The 26342-nt window shown below is 34.5% G+C and overlaps 2 protein-coding genes across 8 annotated transcripts; one reads left to right on the top strand and one right to left on the bottom strand.

Moving 5' to 3' along the window:
* The first annotated feature begins 351 nt into the window (after nt 1-351).
* LOC146532159 (lysM and putative peptidoglycan-binding domain-containing protein 3) lies at nt 352-3029 on the top strand. 2 transcript variants are annotated; one of them, XM_085197545.1, is made up of 3 exons: nt 352-528; nt 610-787; nt 947-3029. In XM_085197545.1, the coding sequence occupies exons 1-3, from the start codon at nt 518-520 to the stop codon at nt 1508-1510; spliced, it is 753 nt and encodes a 250-aa protein (XP_085053671.1). In that variant the 5' UTR covers nt 352-517; the 3' UTR covers nt 1511-3029. The 2 variants fall into 2 exon arrangements, with proteins under 2 accessions (XP_085053671.1, XP_085053670.1); XM_085197544.1 differs by lacking the exon at nt 352-528 and having other exon boundaries at nt 596-787.
* HnRNP-K (Heterogeneous nuclear ribonucleoprotein K) lies at nt 2668-26109 on the bottom strand. 6 transcript variants are annotated; one of them, XM_085197536.1, is made up of 10 exons: nt 25945-26109; nt 18490-18533; nt 16436-16540; nt 16082-16138; nt 15177-15220; nt 14789-14864; nt 14046-14159; nt 6625-6753; nt 5554-6161; nt 2668-3027 (listed from the first exon to the last, which is right to left on the bottom strand). In XM_085197536.1, the coding sequence occupies exons 3-10, from the start codon at nt 16523-16525 to the stop codon at nt 2985-2987; spliced, it is 1161 nt and encodes a 386-aa protein (XP_085053662.1). In that variant the 5' UTR covers nt 16526-16540; nt 18490-18533; nt 25945-26109; the 3' UTR covers nt 2668-2984. The 6 variants fall into 6 exon arrangements, with proteins under 6 accessions (XP_085053662.1, XP_085053660.1, XP_085053664.1 ...); XM_085197534.1 differs by having other exon boundaries at nt 16436-16530; nt 25945-26108; XM_085197538.1 differs by lacking the exon at nt 25945-26109 and adding an exon at nt 18626-18761.
* Between the last annotated feature and the right edge of the window lie 233 nt (nt 26110-26342).

The following is a 26342-nucleotide window of genomic DNA, read 5'->3' as shown; positions in this document are numbered from 1 at the left end:
GTTTTACTTTCCTAGAAAGTACACCAGTTACCGTATTCTATATAAATCTACTAATACTACTATTTTTCTCAAAATTATAACAGTCAATCATTGGTGAATGTTATATAAGGAGAGCGCGGATGTACTAATACTACACAAAGGAAATTAAGTCGCTAGAAATTTCAATATGTACTTTCATTTCTATTAATTTCTTAACATTGTTGCTTCTTCACTTTACTCAAATATGATATTAAAGTATTATTTTTTATACTTATTACCGTATACGATATTGTTTAATAATCTTAATGTTCGTTTTTAATCTATAGAGTGATGTGTTCTTGGCCTTGGTTCTGTGCTACGTCAATGTGGCAAAAATGTAAACGTCAAAACTAGTTGTCAAATTATTCCTTAAGACAATAACAGCTGTTTTTGTGTTTTACATTTTCTAAATATTTAGTAATTATCCATTTCAAAGGTAATTTGCTAGTATTTGTTCGGGTCATGATAGTTTTTATTAGACTTAGAATTGTATTTAAAAATGAAACAAAGGTAAGGGCTACAGTAATGTTGCACGTAGTTATTTTGTCGTCGTAGTGTTTACTTGGTACTTATAAGAATGTTGGTATCCAGGACGCGTCTAATGCACAATGGGGATGATCTAACCACAGACATGAACGGTTTGAAGGACGCTAAAGAGTTACACAGTGAAATACAGCTGTACAGGATAAAGCCCCAAGACCACTTTATCGAAGCTCAAGTTCAAGAAGGCGATACGTTACAGGCGATCGCGCTGCGGTTTCATTGTTCTGTAAGTTTCATTACATATTTATGAGTATGTCAGTTAGAGTTGTATGACAGTGTTATTTAATTGCTTATATGTGAATAATGATAATCTGTCTTGTTTATTTAATTACGATAAAAACTCATCCTACTTATTTGAGAACTAGGACTGATGAATTAATGTCAGATTTCAGAATTAAAAAGGATCAACCATATTCATAAAGACAATGAAATATTTGCAAGAAGGACAATCAAAGTTCCTGTCACACCATACTCAGTGCTTACAGAACTAGTCCCACTACAGCCAGTAGAACCAGTACCTTCAACGTCAAGTCAAAATTCAACAAGTTTGACAATGAACAATTTACTACTAAATCCTGTAGAAAATAAATCATCTCAACTGTACAATATTACTAATAGTACTGAAAAGAAAGAAGATGATTTTGCAATTGATTGCAATGCAGTAGTGTTAAATAGTACACTGACCCCATCTGTAATACCCTATACAGATACAGATAACAATGAATTTGCATCAGAAGATACCCAGCTGTTGACCAACAAGCCCAAGGTGCCAGTGGAGGCAGTGGTGGTGAAGCAATTGACATCACAAGGAGCAGATTTTGGTTTAAAGTGGTACCATCTTGTGTGTTGTTTGCTTGTGGTGGGAGTCATAACACCTCTACTGTATATAATGTTTTATTTAGACAAACATGAACACTCTGATATACCCCCCTTGCATCCCACGCGATAAGTAATAACCATGATCTTCTCAAAAAGCTTTAAGTTGCCTCAATATTTTGATACAATTTTAAAACTTGTAAAATATATTTTTATAAATTAAGGTGACATATTGTGATGTTAAAATAATTATTTGATAAGCACTCTTGAGTTTTATTTACATATATATATTGAATATAACAACTTTTATAACTCTACATAATATGTTAAATATAAAGAATATTGAAATTAATGGATTTTATTAAACTCTTGTAGGCTTTTAGGCTCTTACAACCCAAAAGAATTTAGAGTATTAATAACAATGCATATTAATAATAAATGAATAAACTATAAAATATATATTTATAATGGACATCTAATGGACTAAGGGGATTCATGCGTTAGAAAGTGACTCATTGTTCTGCAATTTCAAAAGTACAATTACAATTGAATATTTCTAAATAGTACAAATAAAGGACTGCAGACTCAAATATTACAATGTAATGAACAAACCATGATCTGTTGCGGAAATCGTGACAAAACAACTACACTAAAGTAACAAGCAACACAATTATAGTTATATATTTTATAATCTTATCACACTACTGTATTCTCCATTTCCTTGAATTTAAATGATATTATTTTGAATAAAATAACTTTGGAGTTACATTTTAATTTAAGATACATATTCAGAATGTGATATCATAATACATACTGATGTATTTTTATTCTTTTAGTTACATTTTGTGAAAATACAAAATAATAAATGCCTTCAAAATTAATATTCAATAGTTCTGAGTTATTTTATACAAGAAAAATATATTTATTGTAAAATACATAACTAGTAAAGTAATCTTTATTATATTATTAGAAATAAACAATATATATCTTCCATCATTTGTTTAATATTCGTTATTACGAGATATTCATTTATTGTGAGAAAAATAATAAAGCTGTGGTCTTCAATGTGGTATATTTTCTTGTAAACTTACAATTTTGGACTCACTTTAGAAGCTTCTTTTTTATTATTTTAGTTGTGTAAAAAAAAAAAATTTTATGTAGTTACCAAATATGTAAAGATCTGACAAAAATGTTACTTCATAATATTAAACATAAGCGACTATTCCGATTAAATAGTTTCATTTAAAATATAGCCAAAACTCAAAGGGAACACAAAAATAAAACCAAAAATTCATAAAATAAACCTTTATTCTATTTGCTTAAAAATAGATCGATGTAACAAATCATTAGTAATTATAAATCATTGCCATTAAACACAATCTTGTTAAATATTTCCATAGTATAATATGATAAATGCATTTCCTTACACATACACATATTTTTTACTGGTAACACCCGTAAATTGACAATTAGTATTTTTTTTATGTTAGTGTTATATTCACAAATATAAAAAGGAGCCTCGATGCATTTCTTATTCTGTGTAAATTACAAGTGTGACTTATTACAATATCTTAAATTCTATTGTATTTATATATATTCATTGATGATCAGAAGTTTCCGCGGCCGATGTTAGGGTTGCTCTCGTGAACACTGTAAAACAAATAAATTATTTTAATAACAATTTATAGCTTAACGGTGTATCCCACACATAGGGAGGGGATGCAGAAGCACGACGTGTTGAATGGCGGAACTTAAGGCCGTGTTTCCTCATATACCAGAGATAGGAAAGAAAATAATCAACTCTTGCGAGGGAATTGAACCCAAAACCGTCGCATTCGCACACCGAACACAACATCCTCACGAAATATAAAGAATTATCAAATACAGATAACAATTATCATAAACACAGATAATATAAAAACAAAACATTTGTTAGCACATACAGATAAAACACAAGAAAAGAAGTAATGTCAGATGAGAATAGTCCGAAGTGGGCGCCAGCGCTTTGTAGGGAGATTAGTGATTTATTGTTATATATATTATCAAACAACAAAATCACTAGTCTTCCATACAACGCGAGGCAGATCGCTGTTAGTCACGTGGAGGCACACCTAGAACACTTATTTGCTGATGTTAGAAACACATATTGTGTTGGACATTATTCGAATAAAAAGTTATCCGAATAATCATTCGAATACAATTTTTTTCGTTAATAATACATTCGTAAATAAATTATGCGTAAATAATTTATAATTGAATTAAAAATAAATAAATATTTGATTAAAAATGATTATTCCTAGTTTTATTTTCATTTGTCATTCGAATAATTTTTGGCCAACATTGCACGCACGTACATATTATTTCGAACTCTTAGAACAAAATGATTTAACTCAAAATACTGATTTTAACGAAAACAACAAATATAAGATATTTAATAAGCCAATTTTTAAATTCTAAAATAATTTACCAAAATTCTTTTTTAATATTTTTTTGAGTTAGGTCACTTTTATTCTGTGAATATGTCAAGAGTTAGTTATTAATGGTATAAAATTAAAAATATATACTGTAAACTAATCAAGTTCTAATTATGCTTTATAACTAACACAGTTCGACGACGAAATATATTTGAAAATATGAAAACAGAAGATGATAGTTTAAAAGAAATATCTAAAGAATGACTCCTTAAAAATACTCTTACATTGATTTATTTTCTACATTTTACACCTAAAGGACTAAAGTATTCAAGAAGAAAATAAAAACAAATATAATGTAAGAAAACCCAAATCGTAAACGCTAAGGTACATTTCTAACTACAAAAAGTGTTTATAATTTTTACCTTCATTTTCAAAATTCATTATGGGTTATACCATTATTATTACTTATGCTTATTTTTGTTTGGAGCCAACTCAGGGAACTCTTGAAACATTCTATTTTTAAAATAATATTTATTAATAATAGTCACTTATATTTTAAATATTTTTAGTGAATTATTTTCATTTATTAATTAATTATTCTCGTTTCTACGCTCTGGTATGAGGATAAAGCGCGAAGTGCCTACCCTGCTATTACACGGGATGCAGCGTTAACTAAAAAAAATCTGTTTATTATCGTATGATTAAAAATTTTAAAAAGCTATATAGTATATTAAATTAAAATATATTTATGCATGCAGAAAAAATAATATTTATGCATGTAGCGCTCGGTGTCACAGGCGGATAACTTATTTAGTATTATAATGTGTCCGTCTGATAGATGGCCGAGCTCCACAAAATGCTGATAAGAGAGAGATCGGTTGAACGGCGCCGGTGGGAAAGGAATTTCTTCTTTTCCCACACTTATTATTCCATCGTGGAGTAATTAAGTCGTAGGTTAAGTTATATTAATTTAGGCTTAAATAGATTACTGTTTTTCCAACATTGAAAGCAGTAGTCTTAGATATAGTTTAGTTTTAGATTTAATTTGTACTTTCATTTAAAAATTAAATAAAATAAGTGTATATATAAAAATCGTATTTCGTTATCCCTCCAACTGCAGCCTTCGTAACTCATGCATAACATTTATGATGAATAATATGATTGATGATTATCATTATTAATGAAAGAATTTAGTATTAATAAATGCAAAACAGTTGTTGAATTATTAAGTCAAAATATAGTTTTTGAAATAAAAAAAAACTTAATTCTTGCAAATTTTAAATATAAGTAAAAGTAATATTGTAATAAAGTGAGAAAAATGTATTATAATTATAAAGCGCATGTTTGAGTTACACAATTTGCATACATTATGACACCTAATAATTAGTTAGGTTTAAAAAAAATCGATATTTTTTACTTTTTTATAACGTACTAACATGCACAAGAGCGTGTTTGCATTCGTTCATAATTAAGTTAAAATTCTCGTGGGCATTTTTAATTTATGTCGTTTTTATCATTTACCACTTTATATTTCATTTACTTGTTTTTATGTTTTAAGCGATTATACTTTAATAAAAACGATATAATTAATCAATGACCTGTAAGACTAAAGATTATCTTAAATTTTTAATATAAAAAATTAAGAATTTTTCACGACTTACATTCAGTAAAAAAAATATTCCTCAGAACTTAAGTATTCTAATTTTGTACAATAAGTCTATTAGTTAGTTGTGTTATGCATTATATAAGTGTTTGTACGTACCTCTGCTGCAGCAGGTACTGCGCCTTCTGTATGCGCTGCGGGGTGCCCGTGATGGTGATGATGCGGTCGGCCGCGCCCGCCAGCGGCTCCGCGATCTCGATGCCGGCGCCGCTCTCCGCTCGGATGCGGCGGATGCGCGACCCCGCCTTGCCGATGATGGCGCCTGCCAGCTCCTTGGGGATGGTCACCTGCGTGCTAGTCTCTTGGCCCCCGCCCCCACTCGCACCCCCCATGCCGCCGCCCGCGCCGTTGAAGCTGCCGCCCGACGACGACCGGCTGCTGAAGTTACCGCCACCACCACCTCCACTGCCGCCGCTGAAGCTGCCTCCTCGGGGAGGCCCATTGAAGTTCCCCCGAGGCCCGGAGCTCGAAAAATCATTGAAGCCTCTAGGAGGTGGCGGCCCGCTGCGTCCCATTGGAGGCCCTCCTCTCGGCGGAACCGGTCTGCCACCGGGTCCCATGGGCGGGGGGCCTCTAGGAGGCCCACGGGGAGGTCCTCGAGGCCCGCTCCGAGGTCCGTGCCCGCTCCCGAAGCCGCCGTACTCGTCTGCGTAGTAGTCGTCATAGTTGTGCGGATCGTAATTCAGAACGGCGCCCTTTATTGGTACCTGAAATGTGTCGGTGTGAAATTACCCTAAAGGACAAAAAATGCAACAAATGGAGAACAGCTTGCATCCTCTATTCTATTTTTTTTTCTATTTTCCGTCGCCCAACATTTAAAATTCCTACGAGGATAAACTCAATTGACGTATGTTACAAGCAGCTGGCGCGCACACCTGCCGTGCCGCAGAACGGCTGCTTCTAAGCCGTTTAACTATATAATCGAAACCTTATTATAAATATACTATATTACTTTTAAGATTCGCAATTTGGTAGTTAATGCAGAAATAAAATAATAGTATAATTTGTTTGTTTTAAGTTAAATTAAATATTTTTATATTCAATTCCAATACTACCAATAATATCACTACTTTCAATAGTTTCATTGGGACTTGAGTGTATGGAAATCAACAAAAATGATAAAAAGTTACACTAGGTGTCCAAAATGCTTAAGCACTGTAGTCTGCATACCTGTCGTATAAGATGTAGGACTTCCCTCACGCCGGCCGCGATGGCGTCGGGCTTGCCGACGAGCTGCACGACCCTCTCGGAGCTTTGCGGTGCCGTGTTGGAGAAGATCTTGAGACGGGCGCCAGTTTTCTATGTAGTAAATTTATTTATATATTATTTTCCTTTTCAAAGAATATAATGTGTATATAACATGGTGTTTTCCAATTTCTATGCAAATTGGAAAGGCTGACTTGAATAGCGTAACTCAACGCCGCGCTAAGCCATCTTTCCGGAGCGAGGAAATGGAAATAACTAAAAAACTTGTACATCCTCCAAATGGGAATCGACCGCTACCACGACCCAAACGCCAACATAATGCTTAAATAATTCGGAGGTGTCAGAATGTACACCCGAGTCCTGACTCCTGAGTACGATTCCTTTTCGAGGGAATAAATATAAAGAGTGAGTTCTGATATAAAACAAACCGGATGTTCTTAAATTGACGGATAGGAAATGTATTAACATTCTCCTTACGTGCCCCACTTTACCTTTATATGATAGAACCCTTGTACACAAAATTTTTTGCACAATATCAAGCGAAAGTCTTTAAGATTCAATACACGAACGTAACCCCCAAGGAATGATAATTTACACGTTTTTTTTTTCACAATAAATACGAACTGTTCGTTTATTTTTATGACGTCCTACTCTGACTCTTTACTCTGGTTATTATACAATAAGTGCGCAAATTTATTCCTTTATATTAACGTCTCCCTAAGCGAGTGTAAAGATTTTACGAACACAAAAGAAAAAACCCGTTTTGAATGAATCTGAATCTAAATATGATCTTAATACGTTGTAAAGGACTTTTAAGGCGATTACGTAATTGCGAAAAACAAAAATAAATAGCTTTATAATTATTTAAGACTAGAAATTTATCTGTAAATGTGTACGATAATATACATTTTTGAGATGTATATCGAATGTTGCGTTGTAAAATTATTTATATGGGTTAAAGGGTCAATAGGGTTAAATCAAAAGTGGTAAATGATTTTAAAAATATTGTTTAGGCCATAATATTAAAGTGCGAATGTTTGAGTATTTACGATAGAAAAATCGTATAAATACTAGAAGGGCGATTTCATGCAACAACAAAAAATACTGCACTTTGGTAAAAAAAAATCTGTTAAAATATGTAACATAATAATTACAGAGCCAGCATAATCAATTAATTTTTAAAAAACGATATAACGCATATATAACGATTAATTTGACAATACGAGTCCGCATAGTTATCGTATCACGTACGCGTGACGTTTGGCGCGGCGCAGGACGCGTGCGCGGCGGGATCGACCCGCGAGTCCGCGACCCGCACGTGGCCCCGGCGCCCGCCCCCAGACACGCGAAAACAACCCGCCGGCCACTGACACCGTACGCGGAAAACGCACGAAAAGTGAAACTTACGCAACTCGTACACGCTGACCTCGTTTGTATAATAATCAAATATTAATTGAAAAAAACCCATTTAACACAAAAAAAGCACGAAATAATTACATAATTCTATTTAAAAAAAAATCACCATCAACCAACCTCATGTTAAATAAAGAAAAACTTTTTACAACATCAAATGTAAATCGACACAAAGCACTATTCATTTCTTCTAACACTCGCGCAACTTCGAACGAGGGAAGGTTGCGAATATAATACGAACAAAGTATCGCGACAGCTGAACGAGAACCGAAGAGAGGGTCGACCGTCCCCCGTGGCGGACGAACTAGGAATAAGCAGGCAGACTTGAAACGGTGGCATGCAACACCTGACCCCCCACCTCCCCTCTCCGGGTGCACTTGTAGGGCTACACCCCCGCGCCCGCACGCGCCACGCCCACACCACGACACGGCACTTCAACCTTGCCATTCCTCATAAACTTTATTGCCGATTGACCCAAGATAAAACAGTTGGCGGCATATAAAAATAAAACAGCTCGTTAATTAAGAAAATTTCGTATGCTAGCGCAATGGTAAATAAAATCCTTCGCGATCGTGAAAAAGCTTAAGTATACATATGCTTACAATACCTACACATAAATCTTAACAATGTTTTAATTTTTAATCTTATCCACGTATTCGACTCTCACTGGAGAAAATGAAATATTGAATATTTTCATTTCTTAGCTCTAACGTCGAGGCAAAAGGCAGCGCAGTTTAGTCCCGCCAGTCAACACGAAATGCCTTAAGAACTGCGAAAAATATCGAGCGGAGTGTCTTAACACTAGATTACTTCTGTCTACCCTATTACATACAACGTGAAATTGGAAAAAAATATCAATCCACATAACAATTGGTCTTCCACATAAAAAAAATATACAATATACCAACATTAGAAACATCACGTCCATAGCTTTGTTCCTAACCTAATGAGTTTTAAACGACCAAATAATCAAACACAAAAAGATTACAAATCGATATAGTACCAACAAAAATGACACAAAACCCAACTCGATCGATGGCCGAGCTGTTCCATGGTAGAGACCAGCTCGACCAGAAGCCCTACTGGTGTTTCGATCGGAAACGGAAGCGGGCTCGCGTGCCCGCGCCTAATTGACGGTGTCACCGCGACATCGGCCGTAATTACTGCGACATATGCTAGGCTCAAATTACACCTATAGCATACATAGTCTATAGTACACCGCCCGCGGGAATCGTTCCAATGGAGTATGGGTAATGACATCGGTAATACCACAGTAGCAGAGCTGGTAATGTAGAATCGATACTACTTTGTGTTTTTATGTCTAATATTTTATATATTTTATGTCGTATAATTCAATACATGTATAAATGAGTAAAATAAGTATAAAGTCCTATTAAAATGTATTTACCACTCGAGAAAATTCGTCTTTAGGCTCATCTATTCAATACGCATTTTTCCTAAGCCTAAGTTCTCTCTCTCTCTCTCCATATTCTGAGCTAGCGTTATAATAAATATACTGAAAAGAAAAAAGAGTTTTCTTAATATATTTTTAAACGCTCGAATTATAATGTTAAAACATATTATCTTTTTAGCTTCCCACTGTATCCGTATTTCTTGCTACATGCGGGTAACAGCGTGAAGTGAAAATGAAAAAAAATGTAGGCAAACGAAGCCTAGTAGAGTTCAGAAACTACGCTCCCCACTATATTCTAGAGGCATTCCGTGTTGAGTGGCAGAACTGAACACCACGCTACCCTAACAAAGAAATGAAAATATTAAATATTACATTTCCTCAAGTAGAAATCAAACCTAAAACCTGCAGAATTTACATACGATCTCAACTGAATCGGATGTTGTAACATAACTTTTGATTATTAAGAAAGCGCCAACAAAGACAACTCGGCCAAAGAACCGAGTGCTCGAGGGTTTCCGTTCTGCCTACATCGTTCATACATACGAGTAAGAACACGAAGGAAGTAGAGGTTAACAAAAACCTCCCGCGCGTCACGTGCACGCAACTTCAGCGCGGCGCCGCTTCCGACGGATGAAACCCCACCGACACGTGTGCCTGCTACCCCCCCTTGATTACGACACCTAAGGCCGGTGCGACGTACGCCTGAGTTATACTGAACTTCAGACTTGTACTCTTGAAAACGATGTAAATAACACAATGGTAATGGCAAATTTTAGAATAACGAACAAAGAGTCAACAATGAGGATTCGGTACATATTAGTTTCAATTTATTAGCATATTAATTAAAGATTTGAAATAGTGCTTGCAGAACAGAGGTATTCCAAAACTATGGTGTACCTTCTATAATCTAATAGAATAAATAAATAAAATATATAAAATATAATTCGCAAGGAATATATAATACGTTTGTATAACATTATATCCCATAATAGCGTCCAACGGCAACACGAACAAAGAAAAGAAACGACAATCGAGAGGAAACGAACCCCGTGTACCTGCTCCCGATTAAAAGAATCAACGACGAAAGAAGGCGAGACGGGTCTCGGGTATGAGAGCATGTGTTCAAAATTTCTATTTAGCGAGGTCAGAGCGGAGCATTGTGCAAGGTACGGCAGGAGTAGGTAGAGGCGGTCCCAGGTGCGAGGCGCGTTTTTGTCGGTCTTCCGGCGGCTGCGCGGGCACCTGCCGCCGGCACCAGCTGCCGCCCTCGCACGCGCGCCGTCACATAGCGTTAGCCTTAGCTTTGATATTATGTGTTAAATTGCAACTATATCATAAAAAACTGTATTTTTACCGCGAAAACCAACAAGCACTATTATAAAATTGTAATATGTGAATTTCTATGAAATTTCCAAGCAAATTTTAAATATTGCAACATGAAAATTTCTACGAAAAAAAAATCGTGAAATAACTCAAAAGTTATGATGAGACTACAAAATAAATACATCATTAAAAATGCACTTCACTTCTAAGTTTGAAGATGAAAAATAATGACTATACTAACTTTAGCCGGAACGTTAAACGTACAAATTTGATACCTACCTCAGGTATGTTATGTAACCCTGTATACCCATACATACATACATACAAAAATGGCCTTCAATACAAAGAAAACATAAAAATCCCAATCGATGTGAATGTATTGATTATACAACATTTAAAGCGGGCATCGACCGTCCTCTATTATATTTACGAGAATTCTATTTACTTAGCTATGTTTTGTCCTCACAGGTAGGTAGAGTCCATTGACTCTCACCAATTTTTGCTGCAGAAGAATGAACAAAGAGTATGTATGGGAACAGCTGATCGATAGCAAAAAAATATCAAAGATTTTAAAGCAATAATTTTGGACGACAAAAAATGAAGATTCTCGGTAAAGGAAGCCTTGCGGGAGGTAAACGTAACGCGACGCAAAATTTTTTGCGAAGACCGCTGATCGACGCGAGTAATATTATAGAAGTCCTCACCTTATATTATTACAAGCAATTTACCTGCAAATTGTGACTAATAAAACAATGTATCATTTAATAAGTTTTTGTAAATCTCTATTAAAATTCACAAAATTAAGTATTCTCTACCTAACAATATAGTAGAGACTTTATGTTCGAGTACAAATCTTAATCATTGTAGCCGTCATGGCGCAGCGGCACAAGGGTGTGACTGTAACACGCTACAACAAAAACACACAATGCCTCCAGAATTCGACAGAAAGTGGAGAACGGAGTGTCTTAGCACTGGATTTCCTCTGCCTACCCTGCTGTGCGCGGGATATAGCGTGAAGAAGATTTTTATTTTTTAAATTTACAAATCAACATTCTAACTAATAATTCACATTTCCATACAAACTGCTCAAACACAGCTACCATACAAAAACAAACTCGAAACAATTTACGATCCTGAAAGCAATTTCAACACGCACTCTATCCATCTAGCGTCGAGTGTAATAGTAAAATGGAGGAAATAATAACCTAAGTGACTTAGCAAGAGTTGTGAAACGCAATACCGTCGAGATTGCAAAGTTGCCAGCGCCGAACCGTCCGCGGTAGAGTTAGCTCTCAGTAATTGATCGTAGCGATGCACCCTGTATTCTGTAGTACGTAGTGTTCGGATGTGCAAAGTGCCAAGTTGCGAGCTTTCACGTTATTTGCTGTGTATCCACGCGACGACAAATTGCCCTCGCTTTTTAACTAGATCAGATCGGAGCACAGGGGGCGATATTCTATAAGTTAGGTGCATATACTCGTATGTGTATAAAGTTATCGGTATTTCAGGGCGGTCATGGCGCAGGCGACACGCGTGTGTCTCCAAACGCGACAGGTAGTGGGTTCGATTTTCACTCGAAAAAATTAAATATTTAATATTTTCGTTTCTTCGCCCTAGTGTCGAGACAAAGCGCGACGTCGAGTTCCGTCACTCAACACTCAATGCCTCTGGAATTCAGTAGAAAGTGGGGAAACGAATCTTAATGGGAACGGAGCGCCTTACCACAAGGTTCCCAGGTCCCCTCTGTCTACAAAAAAAATCGGAGTACGGACATGTGTATAAAGTTATCGGTTTATTGAAACACCATCAGCCTAATGGAATTTCTGTTGCGGGCGCACTCCGCCCAATTTAACGTCCGTTCGGTCATCCCCTTGCGCGTAAAGTTGGATGGATATTTTGATGAATTACTCTCGCGTTCGCGTAATTAATATTTTTTGATTTACGAGCGAATTTTAAAATTTATTATTAGAATACAATTACAGGATATATGAGATCAGCTTAACGCTGCACACAGCAGGATACGCAGACGGAACGTAGTGTTAAGACACCCCATCTCTCTATCTCTCCATTCCCCATTTTTTTCTAAATTCTACAGGCATTGCATGACAGTGGCAGAACTCCAGACACCAGAGTGAAGAAATTAAATATTTCGTTTGCTGAGGATCCTTGAGGATCGAACCCACAACCACACACTTGACAAAAACAGTCACACACTTGTGCCTTGCGCCACGGCTGGCTTCGCTACAATTACAAGAGATACGCAGAAATAGAGAGAAAAGAAAGAGAAATCATCTCAAAGAAAACCAAGTGCAATAAAAAGAAACTAGGTAAATTATCTAAGCCATACGTCGAATCAAGATAAGACGGGATACGGGCGGCAGCTGCCCTCACATCTGCCTCATCCGAAACGAAACATTCGAAGAAAAAAATCTCCTCATTACAGCTCGCACTTCGACAGATGAAAATCAAGCAGATGTTGCTTGCTCGCCTTTAATTATACGCGAATAGTGCGGTCAATGAGTCGTGGCCGCTGTTAAGATGGATAAATTTTAGGATTTTTCTTACTTTTGATTATTTTGCTTCAGGAAACCTAATTTCAAGACGGCCACAACTCGTTGAACGTACTATACGATTCACACGATGCACTGAGCGCTCGACGCGTGTTAAAAACAATGTGCAGAATGCAATAGTTGAAAGGTTGCAGCTGATTTAAATACTCTCTAAATAAGTGGTGTACGGTAATTGTATTTTTTTTATCTCTCGAATTATTTACGATTGTCTTAGTAACGAATGAAATAGAAACACTTATATTCCTCCTTTAATAAAGTTTTACACTCGTCCATTTCTTGGAAGATTAAATAGACTTATAAAATAATAGATAACAAAACCCCAATAATCTGAGACGAGAACGAGTGATTTTATATTATTAAACGAATAAAATATTTAAATAATTACTATTAATATTTAAAAATTGAGGTGTCGTGGCCCATTGGCACTGCGTTTGATATATACGCAATGGTCGTGGGTTCGATTCTCATTTGAGGGAACGAATTATTTAATATTTGCATTTCCTTGCTCAGATATCAAAAAAGAGCGCAGCGTTGAGTTTTGCCACTCAACACGCAACGTGTATTACCACTAGGTTCCCTCTGCATAAATCGTGAAGCAAAAAAATAAAAAAAAAAACAAATAAATAACTACAAAAATGTGTATTACTATTCAAATACGAACTAACCTCTCGTAATTCCTTAATCTTAGCTCCAGCTTTACCGATAACGCAACCAGCTCGGCTCTGGTGAATTAGAAGACGGATGTCCAGGTCGTCGATGTTGCTACTCTTCGGGCCTCCCTGATAAATATTTTAATTTTTTTTAATTAAAAATTTAACTTAATTGGAAACGCAGTCTCTTGACACTAGGTTCCCTCACCCTACCCTGCTGTGTGTAGTATACAGCGTGAAGCCGATTTAATAAATATTTTACTAATATTACTTATTATATTAAATGTAATTTATTAGGTATTTTTAAATCATTTTTCATAAAAATGATAATAACTCCATTATCTACTCTATGCATGTATGTATTAATTTTCATTTATAAAGAAATGTGTGCATTAGAGATTTTCCAGCAAAGTAAATAAAGAACACTTTTTTGAAACAAACACCTACTTATTGTCGTTTCAAAATAGTAAAAGATAGTACTGTACTTTTAAAATTACAATGTGGACACATTCCTCTCCACCACTTTCCGCCTATATTAGAATTATATTGAATTGAATTGAATTCTTGATATATGGCGTTTCGAGCGTGCCTGTTGAGCACAATTCATTTCGGTGTCATAGCATTCTACCCGACACGACAGGTGAAACATGATGACATTTTTATAATGCCATCAATAAGTAGAAAATATTGTTAATAGAATAGATAGAAGTGTGATAACAATATTATTTTATAGAAAAACAGCGATTCCTTATACTTACATCAGCCAAATTGGGAAGTATGTCTTTTACAATTTCCATAATAGTGTCGATATCCGACGCCGTTATCGACAGAACTCTGAAATGCAAAAAAACCGTTACACTACATCAAAAAAAGGGATACGCTAACAAAATTCACATCACAATATTCATTAACGGTTGTAACAAATCAACGGTCAGGGTGTTCTCGGTCATATAAAGCGTGATAGCTTCACGTAACAAATCAAATACTTCTATATGGAGATTAAGGATTCCGATGAAAAAAAAAAAACTATAGTTAGCTGGTCTAAGAAGACGACACCGAGGTCTCGAAACGTGGAGGACTAGGTGACTCCTGACTGTTGACGGGCGGGCTGTAAGGTTTTGAGAGTAGTTTGGCGATATAGTTTACCGTTCAGGGCCGGGGCAATCTGGGACTGTTATAGAGGCTTTGTACTGCGTGGCGGGGCGGCGGGTGCGGGGCGCGGCGTCCGAGGGCGGGACCGGCAACCAAGAGTAGCTGTAGCGCCGCACCACGCGCCTTCGCTCCGGGGCCCGTCACACGGCATTCGTATATGCAGTGCTCGAAATTATATTTTAAGTGAGACCAGACCATTGCATATACGTTATCATTTTCAATGTATAAATTAAGTTATCCTTATTTTTCTTCATAAGACAAAATTAAAATCACAAAAAAAATTGATTAAAAACAATCATTGAAAACGATAAAACGTGTGAGGGTAGTTGTCGAAGTAGGGGCGGAGTAGAGAGGCGCGCGGTGCGTCGCGCTACTGACACAGAGGCGTCTCGGGGGCAGTAAGAACCTGTAACTGGCTGCCGGGGGGTTATTACTAGCCTACTGCCGCACGCGACGCCCGGTGGTCCTTCCGACCACCGAAGCAGACGCTGCTTCAGAACCACAGAGATTAACAAAGCCCAAGGTCAACTATGGGGGGGTAGCGTTAGAGCGTTACCCACTTAAAAGCACAGACCGGTTCATTTTAGTAATATTTGTCGTTTGCACCTGTAGTGAGAAAATGTTATTCTATTAGGTTGGTTTTGGGTAATATACTTATCTACTTACTCTATTATCTGTAATATAACTTAACTAGAAAATACAAAACAAATTAATAATACTTTTCTTTAATTTTTTTATCAAATTATTTAAAATAATATATAAAAAAGTAGAAATAAATCAAAATACATTTATTTATAAATTAAATACGTCGATATCTAAATACCATGAACCTAAATATTATACTCTAGTTTTTACCCAGAATCACAGACCCAACAGAAATATAACAAATAAATACTGACCTCATTCCTCAACTTTGATATATTGGAACCTCCTTTTCCAATAATCGAGCCTGCCACCTGCAATACAGTGTCGAAATAAGTAAAAATAAATATAAAGTTGTATAAATACTTTTAACTTTCAACAAACTTAATTGTAAAAAAAAATAGGTTTAAGCTTAAGCCTATCCAATTTCAACTTTTGATTTCCTAATTTTGCTACACAAAAAAACATAATTTTAACGCTTATACCTGTAGAAGCGATGTTTTAAACCAAAGAATTAATTTGTGATAATTTTATACAATCCGAATATTTCTTTACTGGAAACATCTATAGCTAACCTATATATACTAACTACCATGAAATACACAACCCACCTTACTCGGTATGAGGAATGTAACCTCATCATCAGTATGTCGTTGACGTTTCTGCATTGGACCATCGTCGCCGTAGGCGTCTCGTTTCATTGTATCTATTAAAAATTAAAAAAAAAAACAAATTAAAAAAAAATTAGCTTCACTCTGTATCCCGCAAACAGCTGGGTAGACAGAAGGAACCTAGTGTTAAAACACTCCGTTCCCCACAAATTGAAATAATTACTTTATTTATATTTGCCAAACTAATAAAGCTTTTATAGAGATTGAGAAGAAAGGCAAAAGCAGTAGTGGTATTGAAGACGGCGCCAGTATGCCGCGGCGATATCGATCCCGCTACCCGCCCGCTTTATAACAAACCAACAAACAATTATCGGACTGCCGCTTCGCTGATCTTATCAACATAGAGTACTTATTGCTAGGTCTTTGTGCTTGAGTAATATTACAATCATAACTTATTCATTTGAATATGTCAGCACGATAGTGAAAGCAATTCTAGGCGGATTCTATTATAGAAGATTATCTCGCAGCCTAGAATTTAACCCAAATCAATGCTATTTACTGTTGTAACCTAGATGGAAATCTTATGCTTGCAAACCTACTTTGTATGAATAACTTAATAAACTTGTCTATATATTATTTTGATAATATTACATACATCAGTTACTTTCTTTTATTATTTCAGATATTATCAGCATTAGAGTTTTATTTAACGAGTATTTAATGCAAATTAGAATGCATTTGCTTATGTAAGTTTAATTAAACTAAGAATATATATCGTAATAGTTACGTTTCACGCTATTGGTATTACAGCAATTGGGTGTTAATCAATACCGGCTGTGGTTGTGGGTTCATCATGCTTCAACGCTTCAAAATCAATAAAAGCGGAAGGAAGCGACCGGAGTGACTTTTTACTATTTTTCTTTGTCCATTATTTTGGTAGGTTTATATCTAAGTTTTTATAAAAACTAAAAAAGTAAGGAGTATTGTATTAAAATGACCAGTAATGGTAGTTTAAAACAAGAATTGTCCAATTTTTCACTTGATGGACATGAACAATATACCTAATTTTCAAAAATAAAAATGCTCTACATTAAGAAAGGGAAATTTAATTAAAAATAGAAAAAAAAGCAAATAATATTTATTTAAATTTGTTAACCAGAAAAAAACATATAGAAACACCACTGAAATAAAAAAATCATAAATTGGAAACAATCAAAAAATAAATTTTAACGACCCATAGATAAAAAATTCAATTTGATCAACTCCCTTCAAAAGATTTAAGGCCTAGTGATGTCAAAGAATGAATGAATGAATGCTTTGTAAATGTAACAATGTGCAAAATCAGCCTAAATATGCTAATTCGCTTCCGAGCAGCAGGTGAGCGGGGTCGTTGACACGCACGCCCACCGCGCTACTACTGTACGATATTCGCGCGCATCACAATAGTAAGAACCCGCTCCCAAAAAACCCCTACAACATCTTGTCCCAATTTTCACAGATAGTATACTAAAAATATATGGCCATTTTAATAAAAGAAAAAAAAATGGCTCAAAATTTAACTAAAATCCTGGCGTGGATTAAAGATGACAGGGTTTATATAGGAATTTAAAAATATTATAAATATACAATGAAATTCCGGATATTAAATTGTTTCCAGATCGACATGTTTATATAAATATGATTAAATGAACCTATTATATCATAAATAATTGCATGGCAAAGGTGTATTGACTCTTGAGTCTCTTTGGCAGGTGTTCGTCACAAGAGCCTTTGGGTTCGTACTACGCAAAAAAAATAAAAGGACTCGTTCCAAATGTCTTTCCAGCTACCAGCTGTCTCAGTACAAACGATACCTGCCCTTATATAACAATAACCACTAAGACATTTTTCTTTAAATAAAGTACTTATAAAAAAAAAACTTAAGATAATTTATAGGGAGAAATAAAAAACAAAATAATGGAAATTAACAAGCAACTCCTTTTAATTCTACGTTGTCGATGTTAATTCCGAGCATAATGAAAAAGTGTGATAAAAAGAGCGGGTAAAATACTCACCTATTATTCTAACGACACGCTTAGGATAAGATCGTTAGTTGTACCTAGAACAATAAAAAAAACAAAATTTTAAGCAAATTATGAAAAAAATATATATTTTTTCACTTCTCAACGGCATTCGTTTAGACAGACGTACATCATATTTTTTATACAGGATCGCACTTATATACATGTTGATTGCTATTCCGCAATGTCCACCGCAAGAGGAGTGCGCGAGTCGACTGACACGTTTCGGGCTCCGCGCGGGCGTTAGTACAGGCCTCCGAGACTCCAGGGCGCCGCCGCTGCACATGCGCACAGCACCACCGACACCACCCCTGCCTCTCACTGTGCCCCGGAAACGAGGACTTGACAAGTCACACCGCAAGGCACTACTGTCTTAAGCCAATCAACCCGCTTTTGAAAAAAATCGCTAAGTTTTTATACAATTTAATGTATGTTGTTTTAACAAAAAAAAAAGAGGAACCAGAGCTATATATAACAAATCAATATAGCTTTAGGAAATTCGGAATTAATGCTTAAATACATTAGTACTACGTTTACAAGCTATTTATTTGAAGTTTCAATAATATTCTTCATTTATAATTCGTAAATGAGAATGCTGTCAGCGGCGAAAAGTATTCGGAAGTATTCGGTACTTACACACAAGTATGACTGGACTCTAATGCTCTAGATATTTTACATTACATGCAATTAACTCGTATTATTTATACGATAACTAAGCAGTGAAGAAAAATCGCCATAAATTTTATTTATTAGCAATACATTCTTACATAATTCATGTTTAATTTTATGATTATTTTGCAAACTCGCGTCGTTCAAAATATGGATATTGAGGATATCTATTTTGTCGAATCGGGAAGGAAGACGAGTGTCTTGAAAGAGAATTGAGGTGGTAAAGGGGGAATTTTTGGGGTAAATATGGTTTTAATGGATTAAATTTTACAAGATTTTATAAACCCCACTCCGAGACCTGCATGAGACAAAAATTATAAAACAAAATTAAAAGTTTTTTAACGAAATGTTCAAATACTAAATGGCAATGGGGTGATGAGTATGGACTATACAATTCTAACCTAAGGGAATATTTGTACTTAAAAAGAGTTTTAGTCTGTCTGGATAAATTTGGGCGTCATTAGATTTCACATCAAAAAACCTAGTTTATTTGTATTTTGGCAGATATTTATTATTATAAATGCAGTTTTCACTATTTGATTTTCACAAATATCGCTTAATATTTAGAGTCTGTTTTATTTAAATTACTTCATAAATAAACATTAGTATAAATATAAATAAAAAAGTATTTGGTCCGACAAAATCGCTACAAAACAATAATTTTATTGAATGAAATGTTCTAACAATAACAATATATTTAACAATAACAATTACTCATAAAAATGTATTATTTTTTAATAAAATCTTCTATAAAATTATATTATTAATATGCAAATAAAGAAAATAGCGCCTCGAAAAGATAATTAGCGACTCAGAAGCGCCATACAACATCTTAGCCATATTCACTTGACTATAGAATAGGTACTTGGACTACTTAAGTCCTCGTACGTTCGAAATTTTTACACAATCAATGACAATGCACCCAACGCTGTAACTTTTCTTACTAAACCTAATTCTAATTAATTTTAATTCTGCAGCTACCTATCAGTTGTATCAAAATTTTAACTAAGTTACTTAACAAATTTGTATTAAGTGTATTAAACATTTTCTAAATTGCAATCTTTATATTAATTGTTATAATATTATATTTTTGTCCAATTACTTTCAAAGATCTTTAAAATAAAAAAAAACAATAAATCTGTTTCACGCTGTATCCCGCACACAGCAGGGTAGGCACAGGAAACCTAGTGTTCTCCACTTTCCACCGAATTCAGCAATTCTTGAAACAATATAACAATATTTAATCAATTTCATTTTTTATTTCCTTTTCATTTAAAATAATGAAAATTAAATAGAACTTATGTACTAATTGTTTAGGCCCATAACTGATTTAACTAAATATTATTAATAAAAAAAAAACCTCAAGGGAACGATTCCACAGAATACATCAATTATATTTAATCTAAATATTAAATCAGTTGTTATGACATAGAAAATGACTTTCAAAGGACGATTACTTGACCAATCAATAGGAACGATCAAACACACAGAGCACGCACGCCATGTTTGGACTAAAAACATTAGTACATACGGGGCACCAATACTTACCACTGTAGATAACCTATTTGTCAATAGCTAATAGCTGGTGGGGCGACGTCGAAGACAGTGGTGTCCTAGGCAACTGGACATCAACAAACATGTAAAGCTTCGAGGAAGAATTGATGTAAAATATTAACATCCCTTAATCCGTCAATGGCGATGAAGATAAGGGTTATAACTTTTTTTTTCGTTTTCGAAATGTTATGTAACATGCTGTAGCCTCAAATTGATATTTTCTTTCTCATGTATATAGCAGGAGGAAAGTAGAGGAATCATAGTGATACGACACTCTGCTCTCTTTTCCTCGACACCAGAGTGATGATATGGAAATATTAAATGTAATTTCCTCGAGTGGGAATCGAACACACAATCCGTTGCTAGTGCATCAGCGCCACGACTGGCCTCAATGGTAGATTAAAGAAAAATATTTTTAAAACATTCCAAAGAAATGTAGATTTTCAACGCCCTAAATAATCTTAACATTGCTTTATTAATGAAGGCCTGCCTATCTTTCGATGTCAATAAAGAATCACTTAACGAAAAAAAATATAAATGTATATATATATTAACCTACATTTATTTAAGTGCCTGAAAAGTTTTGCACATTTTTACTATAGCATTAGAAAAACTAAACTATTATTCCTGAGAAAATTAAAAAGATGCAAAATAAAAAATGTGAGATAGCAGCATATGTTCTTACAATGCAGTGCGTCAAAAGTTGTGGGAACCTCGCGGCTGCTGAGACAATTATGCAGTGTTGACCCAAATGTCCTTGCTGGCTTTCTTTCCAGACGTAGGGGTATGAAGTATAATTGTGGAAGACGTGGGGGTACTAGTCTGTAATTTGTTCCTCGTGAGCTGCTAAAATATTCAGCGACCCATGAGACCCAAGACAAGTGGATGTTACGAACTCACGCGATTTGTTTCAAAGAGAATCGACAAATGTCTTTATGTTGGAAATAGCTTCTTTTGTATTTATTTCTTTTAATTCAAAATTATTAGACTACCACAAATAACATTATTTATGAAAATTCCATATATTTTGATATAAAATGTCAATTCCTTTGCCTTATTCCCTGCCATACATAAAGCTATGCCCATATTTTTATATAGGCATAGCTTAAAAATAAGACAATAAACTTTTTATGTTTATTTTTATATCTAAAATGTTGATTCGACCTTGTATGCTGGTGGATTATTTTTATATTTAAGATAATAAGGATATGGAACCTTTTACAAAGTCGACGCTGCTGTAATGATTCGGTCGAGACGCAGCGGCAGTCTGACTGTAAGCGCGGCAGTTATACATTCAATTCATTCCACTTGAGAGAATGAAATCGAAAATTAAGTGAAATAAGATACTTAACACTAGGTTCCCTCTGTCAATACTGCGAGGTGCGGAGGAAAGCGTGATGCTGCTAAAAGCAATGTTAAATATCTACTGCTGCAGGACTTACAAGATAAGCTGGAATGTTATTGCCCATATCGCAAAAATTCAAAGAGGCTTAAAGATAAACTCTTATCAGTTGCTATTTCTTGTAATACTAAAAAAGAATTTAACATGAACAGTATCGTCATTTGTAATATAGAAAAATGCGCAATACATGTCTGTGCGAATCACATAAACGTGATTGCCACTTGACACAAAGCTATCACGCTTATTTCGTACTCGAAATCTCGCGCCTCTACCGTCAATTTCGCCCTAGAAAATACAAGACGTAAAAGTTTTCCAACTCAATTACAAAGTTAGCGGATAATCTTCTATTAATTCAATTAAATAGTAAAATATTTAATAATGGTAGCTATTATTAAATATTTTTCTTTAATATGAACGAAACAATACACTAGAACGGAGGGGGAATTTAATTACATACGAATTGTTTAAATTGTATGTGTATTTCAAAATTAAAAGACAACTATTGAAAATTATAATTACAGTACATAATCGACCTCAAGTGGTATTTCAAATACAGTTAGGTATTCTGTTTCCTTCTGGGTCGGCGCCGTGTATCTAAATATTTGATGCTCATATCGATCATAACTTCTTTGCGGCGCTCGACGATCTGTATTAAAGTTCGTTGAAATAACATCGCCGTTTCACGTATGTATGCATAAAAAATAAAGTAAATGGTTCAATCATAGGTTATTTGTATTTGGTGTCATTGGAGGTTAACAATGAAATTTTGAATTTCCATTTGTGAAGCTGAATGTGACGTTCGTATGATATAGGGTTCTTCACACTTGTACTTAGATCAAAAGTCATGTCTGTCTGTAGGTACAAAAAAAGAAATATGAGAAAGTCAATTAATTTGGCCATTTGTATAAATGTACTCTGTTCATCATCTTCTGTGTGGGTTTGTGCACGCTTATGACAGAAACGGCTTAACCGATTTAAATGCAGTTTTCACTATTGTGTCTTGGCAATCTTCCTTAACATTATTGTGTTAGTTTTATTTAAGTCCGTTTATAAATAAAAATGCTATGTTATAGAGTATTGCATGCGCCAAAATAAATATTTTATTAAAATTACTGAAACGTTAATTTTCCATGTATGAATATTGTCTTTAAAATAATAATGTTATTAGATCACGAAACTAATTCTGATGAGAAATCAAAATAATTGTGTAGTAGCGAAGCCGCGAGCGGGTCGCTAATTGTAACGCTCGTCACGTCAAATTATACAATGTTTATGCTAGAACATAAAACAAACAAAATTAAGAACGGAGTATTCAATTGTACATCAAGCTCGTCTTCATGACTTATGAAGACGAAGCGGTTAGCTAGGAAATAGTCCTGAATAATAAGAACGCATCGGACGTTTCGTGAAGGTAATTGGAAAGGCTCGTGGGCGTGCCGCACGCCACCAGCAGCAGTCGGCTAGGAGACATTTTGTATGTATTTGCCTCTTTAGTAATTGCCGTCCGTCCTTGTATATTCAAGCGGCGTCGTCGGCGGTGCCACTCTCATGCATATGTCATGAGCGGTTGCCCAGCGACGGTTTGTTGACGGCCAGACCGCGGGAAAGCGGACACTGGTGGGCATACCCACCGCTACCACCATCAATAATTATTGTGCTACTTTCGATACCAGCTATTGACGACACCCTACCACCCGCCACCCTTTTGAGGGATGAGGCAACAATTAGTTTCCTATTTTCTCCAATATTTCATGATTGAAATGACCATGCGGCGAGTGTTGCATGCACATTCAAATTAAATGACAGACACCGTAAAAGCAGTCATAAATTGAATGCACGCACGCAACCTACTAACGGGTTTGTTTTCCCTAAGATAAAGCAAACTTAAAAAATTAAGTTTCTTAAATTAATACTATAAATTCAACAAACTATAAGATGGAAAGGGATTTCTACTATGCTATTCGCATTTCCAATTTCTTGAGAATAAATCAAATTAAATTAAATCAGCTTCATGCTGTATCTCGCACACACCATGGTAGGCAGAGGGAACCTAGTGTTAAGACACATCATTCCCCACTTTCCGCTGAATTCTGGAAGCATTGCGTTTTGAGTGACGGAATTCAACGCCGCGCTTTGCCTCGACACCAGAGCATGGAAATATTAATTTATATAAATATTTCATGTCCTGGAACTGGGATCAAAACCCACAGCCAGTTGAGTTTACAGGTACACTTTGTGCTCCTGTGTCACTTTATAATTTTTGTAAATGAACTGATTTTTCATGATCAATGATTAAATATGACAAGACTTTTAGTGTTTGCGCACTAAGCCATTGTACACAATTCAGGTTTAGAGTGACACAGAGAGAGCTCTGCTCTTTTTTTATTTCTTTTTACACCATTAAATTCAATTTTAATTGTTAATTAGCAATGTATGTAAAAAGTTCATTTCTTTTATATTCACTCCATGTTTCATGTAAAAGTGGAAACTTTATTGGCAAATGTAATATAGATATGTAGTATGCTAAAAAGTATTGTAAAAGCTGTTTGTTTCCCAATTTAAAATAAATAAATAAAATAAAATAAACATTAAAGATGAAATTATCTCAAGGTTTCATATGAGATGATTATGGTTTTGGTCTCCATTTAGAGGAATGATTATATTTAAAAAATGTTTATTTTGCCTACTCATATGTGGTTTTAATTCTTCAATTCAATATGTTATATCTCATAAATATGATGGGAAGTAGAGGAACAAAGTGTAAGCACTGCTGGATCCTTCTGCCTACTCATGAATCCATATTTACTTAAAATGAGGTCCCTACATTAAGTAAATAAAAAAAGAATTAATTAACAAGCAGTTATTCATTTATATGATACTAAATTAATTACTAATATAAGTTTAAAATATACAGAAACTTTTCGTTACCTATAGTAAAAATATATATTAAGGCCATCACTCCATCGCACTCTGACAAAAAAAATAGCTGTGCTTTAAACTAGTTGTCTGTACCAATTCTGATATATATAAGCAAGCAAGCAAGCAAGGTAACATAAATAAATAATAAGGAACTTTGTCCCTGTGACATAATATTAAAAATTGATTTCTTTTTATTACTAGGTTTATGCAATTATAGATTATTAATTAATGAAGGTGACTAATGGCTTCAGAAACATGTGGAGTAATATAACCTTTTTGCAGAGTAGAACTTCTATATTGTAAATAAAATATATTAGGTAACTATATACATTTACAAAAAAAATACTGTTTGAAAGTTAGACTCTAATGTCATATATCTTAGTAACATTTTCATAAGATGCATTTTCCTGTGTCCGAGAACTATCGTCGCTGTTTAAAATATAAAGCAATTTTACAAAACAATAGTCACTAAAAGACCTCTAAACGTAATAATTAAGTGAAATGATTAAGCAAGAGTCTTTTAAGGGTTAATTACCCAAAGTTTTAAGGGGAATCTTAAATTGTAATGCTAATTAAAAAGATAACTTTGTAATGACTTGGACATTACATTAGTAAATATTATAAAACAATATCGTCGTTATAATTAAAAAAATAACTCACTCAAGCCATACAAATGTTTTACTTATATGACAGGCAATATTGCTTGCAAAATTTATATTTACGTAAATTATTTACAATCGTAACTTGTAAAGGTTCGTAAAATGTCTAAAGAATGTAACATTATAAACAACATGTTACTTGAAAAAAAAGATATATAACCATAGCACCGGTTGTAAAATAATCGATATGACGTGAGTGAGAAATAGTAATGATTACAAATAATAAAATATAGAGGAAAAACTCACCAAATCAATATTTTTATTCCAATAGTATAAACGTTCAAATGTATAGTATTATAATGTCACTATCTAATTTCCTTCAATATAAAAACGGATATACATAAAACAATAAAAATGGCGGCAATATCAGCGCCATGAACAGCAAATGTTTGGTAAATTTTAAATGTTGCCTTTCTAATATAATAGACTGTATTATATAAAATATTTAAAATTATTGTTATTTTCAGTTTTTAAACGACTTCTGTAAGAAAAGGAGGTTGTCAATTCGACTATTTCTTACAACTGATATTTATTGTCATTGATCACAAATATTTATTTTCATTATAAATATTTTTTTATTACTTTCATAAATAGATTTGTTTAGCTTTAAGCTATGCAGCAATTCTAGTGACTAATGACTAAAA

Source organism: Heliconius melpomene, chromosome 14 (genome assembly GCF_056956725.1).
Source record: "Heliconius melpomene rosina isolate 202511_hmr_F chromosome 14, ASM5695672v1, whole genome shotgun sequence".
Taxonomy (NCBI): domain Eukaryota; kingdom Metazoa; phylum Arthropoda; class Insecta; order Lepidoptera; family Nymphalidae; genus Heliconius; species Heliconius melpomene.
Note: the sequence above shows the minus strand (reverse complement) of the source record. Positions and strands in the feature narration are given on the sequence as shown.

What these genes read in the sequence shown, in the direction of transcription:
- LOC146532159 (XM_085197544.1), top strand. Translation starts at nt 596, where the DNA reads ATGTTGGTATCCAGGACGCGTCTAATGCACAATGGGGATGATCTAACC. An exon ending in CGCTGCGGTTTCATTGTTCT is followed by an intron (nt 788 to 946) that starts GTAAGTTTCATT and finishes AATTAATGTCAG; the next exon opens with ATTTCAGAATTAAAAAGGAT.
- HnRNP-K (XM_085197536.1), bottom strand. Translation starts at nt 16,525, where the DNA reads ATGAAACGAGACGCCTACGGCGACGATGGTCCAATGCAGAAACGTCAA. An exon ending in TACTTCCCAATTTGGCTGAT is followed by an intron (nt 14,160 to 14,788) that starts GTAAGTATAAGG and finishes AATATTTATCAG; the next exon opens with GGAGGCCCGAAGAGTAGCAA. An exon ending in TCCTACATCTTATACGACAG is followed by an intron (nt 6,162 to 6,624) that starts GTATGCAGACTA and finishes GACACATTTCAG; the next exon opens with GTACCAATAAAGGGCGCCGT.